Consider the following 10,503-nt stretch of genomic DNA (forward strand, 5'->3'; position numbering starts at 1 on the left):
CCACCCCCGCCCCGCATTGTGGTCACGGTGCCGCTGGGAGGAGCCCCGAATGGCCAGACACGCCCCTTCTGTCTCGGCAGGTGGCACCAATGAGAACCTCTCCGGCCCTGCTGCTGCTCTGGGCGCCTGTGGAGGAGCCGCGTGGTCACGGCCCTCCCTTCTGCGTCAGCAGGGCACTAGCTCTGAGCCGTGACAGCTGCAGCCACCTCCCCGCAGAGCGACAACTCTCCGAGCTGAGCCAGAGCCGGGGCTGGGCAAGGCGAGCACTGGCCTCCACAACTTGGGGTGGAGTCCGCAGGGCGGTGCCTCGGGCACGCAGGGCTCGGGCTTGGGCTGGCAGCCGCCCGCTCTGCACACCTGCTCCTGCGGGCTCCGCCCCAACAGCCTGGTCTTTTCTCGCATTTCAGGGAAATGGAACCGTGGACTCTGTGGCCTGACAGCATCACATCGCGTTCCATTCTCTCCATGCATGGTTTCACTTTTTGGAAAACTGTTTTGACGACACAGTGTTTGTCAGAAAACCTAGGGAACGTGCAGGCCAAGGAGAGAAGCACCGGCGCGTCTGTGGGTGCGGGTCTTGCCCTTGGCTCTCGCGCGGCGGCCGGGCTCCGGACCCCAGCCTGCACGCAGACGTGCCCAGGTCCGCGGGGCGGATGTACTACGGGAAGGGAGGCTGCGGTGCGAGTGTGCGAACCAGGCCCTGGGGTTGAAACTGGGAGTTCAGAAGTAGTGTCCCCGCCTGCCGCTGGCCCCTGGGACCGGGTCAGTCATCGGGCTGGACGTAGGGCCCATCAGCCGTGGATCCAAGGAGCGTGTCTGAGAACCAGAGCACTCCTTCCACTAACGAGACGCTGAGTCGCACCTGAGCCCGGGGACTGTTCAGTCAGCACTTGGGACCCAGGAGGCTGTAAACATCCTTCCAGCGAGCAGGGTCCTGGGGGGTGAAGCCGTGCGCTCCCTGCCCAGCGGGACCAGACACCCCAGACACGCAGGCCAAGGAGCGTCCTTAGAGAGCAGCACAGTCTGCGGCCCATCCCTTTTACTGGCTCTGAGGCCGTGGAACCTTCCGTGAAGCGGCCAGGAGTGGCCCCACGCTGCCCAGCCCGTGTGGGCACGGCCCACCGCCTCCAGCACCTCACGGAGCCACAGGCGCGCGCCCCCCCGTGCAGCTGGGGTGCTGCACTCAGTCGTGCCTATGGCCCCAGCGTGGGAAGACGGGCCCCGCATCGTCTGTGTCGTCACTAAGCCTATTACACTTGGCTGCTGGTGCATTCTCCGTCCACTCACAGTCCCACTCCCGGGGCTCTGCTACAGGAGCCCACAGCTCAGGGAAAGCCTCTCATCCTCAATGGAAACAAGTACTTAGTGGGCACACGCCGGTGACGGAAAGGAGAGCACCTGGCCCGGCTGTCCGCTGTGGGACACGACCGTCTAAGCAGGGGTGCAGGCCGCCCACGGGGATGTCCCCAGAGGGGCGGGGTTCCTGGGGGTCCCAGGGCACCCAGCATCTGAGCAACTGAGAACAGACCTCCTCACACCAGAGAAAATAATTTATTTTAATGTTTCTGAAGCCCCCAGCACTTGCACACAAGCCTTAAATACACACAAGAAAAAGCAGCCCGGCTCTCTGCAGAGCCTCTGCCTGAGCCCCAAGGATCCCTGCGTCCCCACGAGCGGCCACGGGAGCCCCGCCACGCTGAGTCTTGAGAAGTAGCAGCTGCCGGGGACCCCGGGGTCTGTGCGAGATGACCACACTCCGCAGCCTCTTGGAGCAGACCACTTACCTGGCAGGAAGCTGCGACCCCAAAGGATGCCTCAAACTTGTGGAGGTGTTTATTCTACAAAACCAGGCTCTCTCCGAACCCCCGGCTCACAAGCAGAGATGGCCCTGTTTGTCCCTGTGCAGCGGCGGATGTGCAGGCCCAGGAGAAGCTGCACGACTCGGTTGTGAGTCTCGTGAGGGGCCACCGCGGCCCTGACGGTGGCGTCCAGGCCCCGAGCCCTCTTTCCTGCCCTCCACAGCCTGCTGTGTGTTTGAAAGACTCCCTCCTAAAGTACACCCAGTTCCCACGCAGCAGGTGTGCAAACCCCTACTGGCCCGGATGCTTCTGGAAACGCCAACTCAAGCACACATGGCAGGACACTGTCCACATACGGAGGACCCGAAGTGAACTTCCTCCCTCCTGTGAAGTGACGCCAACTCGTCTGTCCTGTGAACTCGTGACGTGAAGCTCCTTCCGCACGAGGCAGGGTCCACACTGTGGTTTTTAGATCACGTAGCTTTCTCCAGACGGGCCTTCCACGTTCGGCCGGACGGCTGCGGGCCTCGCAGGACAGTCTCCTCTGCCAGCAGACAACAAAGAATCGGACAGCGACGTGCCGAGCTCGGGCTTCCGGCAGAGACGAGGTGGAGGTCTCCGCACGGGTGACAGGTGACGAGACGTAGGCAACACACACGCGGCCCTGGGGTGGGCGACGGGCCTCCCAGACCGCTGCAGGGACGCAACTCACATGCCGTTCCAATGCATAACCCGTTGCTTGTGAAAGAAAAACTTTATATGGAAAAATGTCTTTTTAAATGTTATAAAATACATTTTTTTAAAAAAACATACTTTACAAAACTTTTTAGGAAACTCATTCAAATGACGTTGGAAGGAAAAGACCCACGACTTGTCACAGTTGACAGTTGCGTCCCTGGAGTCACAGCCCACGTGTGCTGTCAGTGCACAAGCCGCCACACACCGAGAACCACCGAATGACTTTCACGTGAGCATCTACGGGGAATTAGAATAAAAATAGATCTAATAAATCTAGACATTTGATAATTGAGAAAATAGAAATCTTGAAATCCCGGCACCAGGTTTATAAAATGTTGGGATCCCTGCAGAGGCTCGTTAGGGTAGCTGGGCAGCGGCTCTGACTAGCAAAAGTGCATGGCACGCCCGAGGACACAGTCACACCTCTTCGGGGGTGACGGGGAGGACAGGCAGCCGGCGGGAGCCGTGGTCACCGCTGGCGACCACGGTACATCATGAATGCGGCAGAAGGCCCGGCCGCTCTGCGAACAGCTCCGGTTCCTTTTTCTCGAGTAGCACGCAGACCATGCAGCGGTACCCTCATCGGACGGACGGGGACTGACTAACTGGACTCCTAAAGCGGGCTGGATGCCACGGCCGGCGTTCCAAAGCAGCGTCTTCTGAGGCGCTCCTTCCGGCATCCAGCTCAGCCCTTTCTGCAGCCCGGGGAAGTCAATCCAGCACCCCGGCTGTCGAGAGCGACCACCAGGGCCAGCGTCCCGGGCACACTGATCGGCGAAGCGTCCCTGTGCGGGAGGCACCTCCTCTCGGCATCTCGACACATCCTCATCTTCTGCCTAGAAGGGGCTGCGCTTGGTGCCCGTGACAACCGGCCCCGCGTACTCCACGAAATCATCGATGAGGACAGGCCACGCTCCTACAGGAAATCAAACACACGGGTTTTTTTTGTTTTGCTTTTTAAATCAACAGTTTAGACTAACAGCTTTATACTCAGAGCAGTCTTCTCACAGTCGATGTCTGCATTCCAAGAGTCAAGTAAGCTTGTGTCCCAGACTGTTACTCTGAAGGAATCGGCCAATAAAACCCATTTTTCCTGCTCTGGCCAGAGCCGGTGCCCTTTTCTCCCTGGGCCATCCCCCTCCAGCCCGGGCCGCCCCACATCCCCCGTGGCCCGGACCACTCCAGATTCTGGGACACCCCCAGCCAGCAGACACGCACTCGCCGTAAGCTGCTGGCTCCTCTGCACACGAGCCGCGTCTTGCCACCGCAGCTAAGCTCCCGGTAGCTGGGCTTCTGCCTACGGCCAACCATCCACCCATCCACTCACACGCGGTTGGCAAGCGGCAGCTCTGTGCCCAGGTGGAGGACACCCAGAGACACTCACGCCTGGGTGGTGAGCCTTCACTGAGCAGCCCCAAGAGCAGGGACGTGAGGAGGTGCCCCAGAGGCCGCCCCCAGGCTGGGCGCCGCGACCGCGCCTCCCTCCCCAATGTGGCATGGCACCCAGGACAGCGGACCTGCAAACGCTCCCTGACCAGCTGTCCTGAGACAGGTGGTGGAGGGACCACGAGATACGGAATCATGGGTACGTCAAGTTCCCACTGGAGTCTTTAGACCCACGTCAGCAGCATGACAGGGGGTCACACAGGATGGTGTGGTGGTCGGGGGTTGGCCACAGGACCCCCTGCACGGCCCCCTTGGAAATGCTTTAGTTTAGGGGACATTCTCCTCTGGACCGAAACTGCATCTGAAGCCCTCTTTTTCCTTTGTGAGGCTGATGGATGCACTAGAGTGGGGCTATCATTACCGCCATCACCCCCACTGCACTGAGGTGGCGGGCCTGGAGCTGGGGGTGGGGGGCACCGGCCTGCACCCCGGGGGCAGGGACGGGTAGCCTGCACGGCCACGGTTCTGGCCACCATCTGAAGCAGCAGGACTTCCCGTCCCTTCTTCGTCATACACCTGCATGTATGCACCGACACGTCACCTACAGTTGTGCTTCCAAAATCCAGCAGAAGGTTCCAAGCGTCCCTCGGGATTGATCGTTTGTGATGTTCCTAATACACGAGAGAAGAAACCGCAGACGTGAGAAACAGACCTGACCCTCCGGAGTCTGACCGTCCAGTTGGCCTGGTCTGCAGTCTGGCGCGGACCGAGCCGCACCACACGCGCTGCTGGACGTTAGGGACAGTGGAGGCTTCCGGATGAATCTGGAACTACACAGGGCCGGCAGGCAAACAGGCAAGAGTAGACTTATTTAAAAACAGAATAAACATTTGAAATACCACGATTACGTTTCAATCAAGTACTTTAAATCCCTACCTCACGCCCACTGATTCAGACCCAACGCAGGACGAGAGGCAAACTGCTGTTGGACACGATTTATTTCCCTCTATGCCAGGAAGGGGGATGGTCTAAAAGCATGAAATTCAATACCTGAGCTGCAGGCGGACCCCCGGGGGTCCTGCCCTACACGCCTGGCAGGCCCGGTCCTCTCCCACCCTCCCCGGGCTGCACAGTGCTCCCCTCTCAAGGGACCCCGCACCCTGCTCACCCCGTCTTTGTGCATTTCTCTAAAGCCACGTGTCAGGCCTGGACTCAGCAGCGGCCCCCGTGCCCTGGGAGCATTCCACCGAGATTCTACCTGCTCTCCTGCTAGGGCTCTGGCGACGTTCCTAAGGTCCCGCCTGCCGCCCCATCTCTGGGAACGTCGGCCATGGAGGTCGCTGGCCCCAAACTAGTAAGTGGTGGAGCAGAGTCAACGTGACGGGCGTCTTGGCTTTCCCACGCCGCTTCAAGGAGGCCTCTAATCACACGGGACCCCGGGGGAGGCTGGGCCCTGGCCGGGCCGGGGTCTGTGCTGCGAGAAGGCCCGCCCCCTCACACGGTCATGGAGTAAGTGACACGGTAGGTCTGGGCACAGTGATGTCATGGGACTATCCAGCAGCAAGACCTCAGGCTCCACACGCTTCCCACTGTGACACCTGCTTCCCGTATTCCTCCTGGCGAGGACAGGCTGCCCCAGTAAGGCCCAGCGCCACTCAGAGGCCCGCCTCCAGCACAGACAGGCCGTCTCCAAGGGGCCAGCTAGCCCTCCTTTTTCCTTCTGGGCAGCATAACCACGTTTCAAAATGTGTCAGACTACAAGCGTGCTGGACACCGGGTAACAATCCAGTCTGGGGCCAGGGTCAGCGTCCAGGGCGTGTGTGCCTGATGCGTTCTTCAGAAATTCCAAGCTTCTCGGAGGAAGCACAGGATTAGTTGGTGTCCCTCAGAGAAGGTGGCGGATGGGGGACTGCCCAGGTCTGTAGGGCGTCTAAAAGCCTGCCTGGGGGGTCTGTGCGTGGCTCCCTGAACTGATCGGACATGGACCTTGGGACAGCCCTGCCTGGAGCTCCATGGCCACGGCGCTCTGCACGGCAGCGTGGCCTTGTGGCCACTGTTCGAACTCCCATGACCCACCACCCGTCCGGAACACCTCGATCAGACAACACAGCCTCGTGATCGGCTGACCCCTCCCACTGGGCACATGTAGCAAGAGGCAGGAAGACACTTACCAGTAAGAAGGAGTTCCAGAGATCTAAAAATTTAAACCTCCCAGGTAATACTAAATTCCAGTATGCAACAGCCATTTCTAAATCTGGCAAAAAAGAGAAAGAGCAGTTAATAAATCCTAATTTCTTTTTTCCACTGCCCAAAACGTCTCCACTTCCTACCGCACTGATATTCACTGGATCAATAAAACTCAGCACTCTCACCCAAGAGTCCGATGAGGCCCAACCCCTACGGAACAGATGTTCCCGAAACTGTGATGTGAGAGCTCGGGGGGGTCTACGCGTTTGTGACTCAGACGTGCGAACGGTCATCACACCGGTGCCGGAGACATGCATCCTCGTATACGTCGAGCTTTCCTCACACCTGACTGGACCGACCTGGACACAATTTGCACGTGTCGTTTATTACCGGTACCCCCAAGTGGCCCTGCCATCTGCCACCACAGCAGCGCAGAGTCTGACTCGGAGGTAAGCCACACACGCACTACGAGGTCTCCACCTTTCTCAAGGTCACGGCTGGGGAGAAAATGTCCACGGACGGACACTTAGCTCTAGACTGGGTATCAGAGTCCACACTGTCCATCTTCCCCGACACGGATCCTCGCTGCACGGCTCAGGGGAAGATGGTGTCTTATGGAACAGGGTCGCTGAATTCTAGGACTGTAGGAAATGCTACCTTAAGCCCCAGTTTTTGGAACACTGACTCATTCTCTGCTTACTGTAACTGAAACATCTTCTTTCTGCGCACTTGACGTAGCCAGTGCATTAAGAGGCTGAGCTGAGCCTGCCCGCTGGAGCTGACAGCCTTTCGCCTCAGGTGCGCGCCGCCTTTGCACAATACAGCACAGTCGTGACGAAACGGTTTCCTAATTACGTGTTTACATCCAAACGTCAGGATGCACTAATGTGAAAAACAGACAAATAAAAACTTAGGGTAACGGATTCTCTTAAATGCAAAATATCCAATTAACCACTTTTCAGAAAACTTTCATCTAATTCTTGGTTGGTCCCACTTGGACAACTGACTGAAGCAGGAGTGCAGGGACACCTGGCCGGCGCAGTGGGTCGAATGTGCGACTCCTGGTCTCGGGGCTGCAAGTCTGAGCGCCATGCGGAGTGCAGGGGTTAAACGAGAGTCAGACAGGAAAGTGAAGCTGTCACCTGAGATGCCCAGGAAAACCGCACAAGCAAAGTCTGAGCAGCACCAACTTTACATAAAACGCCTACATTCCCTCCGTTTAAAGTCAATACAGACTTTCTCAGTCTTAAATACGCTGGAGTCTTAATGAGAAAGAGACGGCCGGGAAGTCTGCAGACTGGCCGCACGGGACAGAGGAGATGGCTTGCTAGACCCCGCCTGCCGCCCTCGGTCGAACACGGGGACCCTCGTGACTTTCAAAGGCTGTCACCCGAGATGCACCCCTACCCCGGGCCCTGCCCTGCCTCCAATCCCTGCCCCTTCCCCGCCGGGAGGGGCCCGCAGGCCAGGAGACCACTCAGAGAACTCCATGCCAAGGCAGAAGAGCCGTGGGCGGAGTTCTGCCTAAAGCCGTGGCCCAGGGAGCCCCGCGGAACACAGAGGACGGCCGCGGGAAGCCGCTACGCTCTGAGGAGCTGGCGGGTGGGCGGCACAGCCTGAGAGCGGCACTCGCGGCGGGCCCCCAGGTGATGCGGGCTTGCGGGCCTGCAGATCTCGCTGGGCGCGGCCCGAGATAAAAAGTCACGCTGGGCGGGTTCCGTCCCGGTTCTCCGCCCCAGCAAGGTGCCCCGGCAATCGCGGACAGACGTTCGCAGACAGACGTTCTCCCGAGCAGCAGCTGCCCGGGCCGCTGAACGCAGCCGTTTCCCTTCGAGCACCAAAAGGGAAGAATCCGTATGCTGCAAAGTAGCAACACACGTAAGGAAACATTTCTAACGGAAACTTAGCTACGCTGGGACCCTACAGTGACACGATGAAGCAGACACGAGGGCCACCGTCTCACGGCCGCCATTTTGAAATCTGGATCAAACTAATTATCACTCTGAAAACTGAAATGAAGTAGGATCCAAGAATTAAGCTGCTCTAAACAAAGCTTCCCTCGGGAAGCATAATAATCAGCTCAGACCTGAGTTAGCCAAATTGAGGAGAGCGCGGAAGGAGCATTTCTGGTTCGGTGAGTATGACACAGGGAAAAGCAGGAAACAGAGAGAAGTCAGGAGAAGAAAAGCAGCTTAGGAAGAAATCCTGCCCGACAGCAGAAAGGGCGCCGGTCCTCCCCAAATGAGGGGCCTTCTTACAGGTGCCCGCGGGCAGGGCACGAGCCCGGCCAGACCCTCTAGCACCGAGCGTCGGTCTCCAGAAAAGCCCGGAGCACGCACGGCACCGCTAGCCACAGGATGTAAACTCTAACGGTTACTTCGCAGCCTCTGAGAAAGAAATGGATCAGAACAGAGATGATAAAGCACAAGTTTTAGTTCCACAAGTAAAATGTGAGCCCATAAAAGAATAGTCTTGGACATACCTATTAGAGCTACCGTAAAAAACAGGAAAACCCCACATCGAAACCCCCAGAAAGTAACAGGTGAGGGCAAAGACGTGGAGACGGCACCGCTGCTGGGCCAGCGACAAGGTCAAGAGGGGCCGCGGTGGAAACAGTACGGTGACTCCTCGGGAACCTCAGCACGGCCTCGCGGCACAGCCCCGCAGTCGCCCGTGTGCCAACAAGGCCCGGAGCGGAGAAGCAGGGGCTCGAGCAGCCAAGCGACGAGCCGCGTGCACGGCAGCGTTCCTCACAGCGGGTGAGAGCCGGACGCGACCCGAGTGTCGACGTGGAGAAGCGTGTGAGCAAAACGTGGCGTGTGCGGGGACTGTCTTTCAGCCTCAGAAGGAGGGACAGCACGCAGCCACGGTGAGTCTGGAGAACACTGCGGTAAGAGGAATTAACGAGCCACAGAAGGTCACACGCCGGGAGCTACCCTCGGGAGTTGACTCTGCACAGACCAGGAGGGGAGCAGGTGGCGTCAGGGGCGGGGGGTCCGGCGCTCGCTCGGTGAGGAGAGCTGCCCTGAACCAGCATCTTAGAAGCCCAAGAAAGTAATTTCACATAAAAATGAGTGAGCAAAAAGCATGACACTTCATCCTAAGAGAACACGATAATGCAAACAGATGGTCACTCCAGGAAAGCGCGACCTTCCGTTTCAAGCAGGTGCACACATCAAGAAATGACAAGACGCGGGGAGAATAGCACACGTGCGTGGAGACGCGGGAGAGGACGAAGCTCAGGAACCAGAAGTGGGCGAGACCGCTTCGGAAAGAGCTAGGTCAGGAGGAGGACCCGGCAAAGAGGCCCGACGGGCAGTGGCTTGAGGGAAAGCAGCGGACAGGGAAGGCAGCTCGTCCGGCAGAGCGAGCCAGGAGCTACGAGGGTTTTCCCAAGGACGCCGGGGAAACGGCCCGTGATCTCGGCCTGGGAAAAAGGCACAGAAGCAAGCGTTTATCCTGCCGTCCCTAGATGAGCCGTGCCGCTGGGAGTGACGCATCTCCTTGCCAGCGTCCTCCACGTCAGACGTGACAGAATGACAGAGGTGGCCACGCGGGCAGACGGATGTGGGCAGTCGCAGAAGCAGTGGCGGGCGTCCCGAACAGAAGATGGCCAGAGGCGAGCCGACGCAGACGGCCCTCACTGCCCACAGTCTCCCTTTAGGCCGGAAGGCGCGTCTGCGCCCGCCTGGGACTGCCCCAGGCACGTACCAGCACCACCACGCAGCAGACCAGCCACCTTATGGGGTGTCACGGAGGCAGTTAATGTTTTACCCGTTTTTGTTAGCTGTCCTAACATAATTAAAATAAAGACACTACTCATTCTGTTAGATAAACCAGAGGCTGGTCATCCAGGCCTGCTAGCCCAGATGGTAGGGTGGGTAATTTAGGAAGCGACCTGGGACCCCCGGCCTTCCCCTAGCCTGTGCCTCTTTTGCAGACGGCCCCTCTGAGGGCCATGCACACCTTGGAAGTCGTCCCTATACACCACACTGCCTTCCCTGGCGGTCCCCTGACCCTGCCACGGTGCCATGGTGGTAACAGCTACGAGGATGGAATTTTCTGGGTGTGTAAGTCTGTACCGCTGGGAACAGAGCCGTGATCTTTCAGACGAAAGCAAAGCGGAGGTGCAAAGTGTCCTCGGACAGCCCGGGCCGCGGGCGGAGTCCTCCCAGCTGGCTCTGAGGCAGGCCGGTAGGAGGCGAACGTTGTCTGTGTCAGAGCGAGAGCAAAAGGCAGGGGCTGATGTCATCAAGACCCCACTGCCCGGGGCAAGATGACGCTCCAATCAGCCAATGGTCACAGTGAGCTCGACCAAAGTCACACCGCTGCCTCCCCGGCGGGACAGAAGAGCCTCCCTCCTCCCCCAACCCTGGGACAGAAGAGCCTGCCC

General features: G+C 58.8%; 1 protein-coding gene across 1 annotated transcript in view; it reads right to left on the reverse strand.

Moving 5' to 3' along the window:
* Positions 1-3,299: 3,299 nt before the first annotated feature.
* LOC111146890 (defective in cullin neddylation 1 domain containing 2) overlaps positions 3,300-10,503 on the reverse strand; it is an 18,684-nt gene continuing 11,480 nt past the window's right edge. Inside the window, exons 4-6 of the mRNA XM_022502613.1 lie at positions 6,095-6,177; positions 4,636-4,753; positions 3,300-3,453 (exon numbers count right to left, since the gene is read on the reverse strand). Of these exons, the coding sequence (XP_022358321.1) occupies positions 3,374-3,453; positions 4,636-4,753; positions 6,095-6,177 (281 nt within the window). The 3' untranslated portion in view covers positions 3,300-3,373. The remainder of the gene's footprint in view (positions 3,454-4,635; positions 4,754-6,094; positions 6,178-10,503) is intronic.

This window comes from Enhydra lutris, unplaced genomic scaffold, assembly GCF_002288905.1.
Source record: "Enhydra lutris kenyoni isolate GAN:26980312 unplaced genomic scaffold, ASM228890v2 scaffoldscaffold15, whole genome shotgun sequence".
Taxonomy (NCBI): Eukaryota; Metazoa; Chordata; class Mammalia; order Carnivora; family Mustelidae; genus Enhydra; species Enhydra lutris.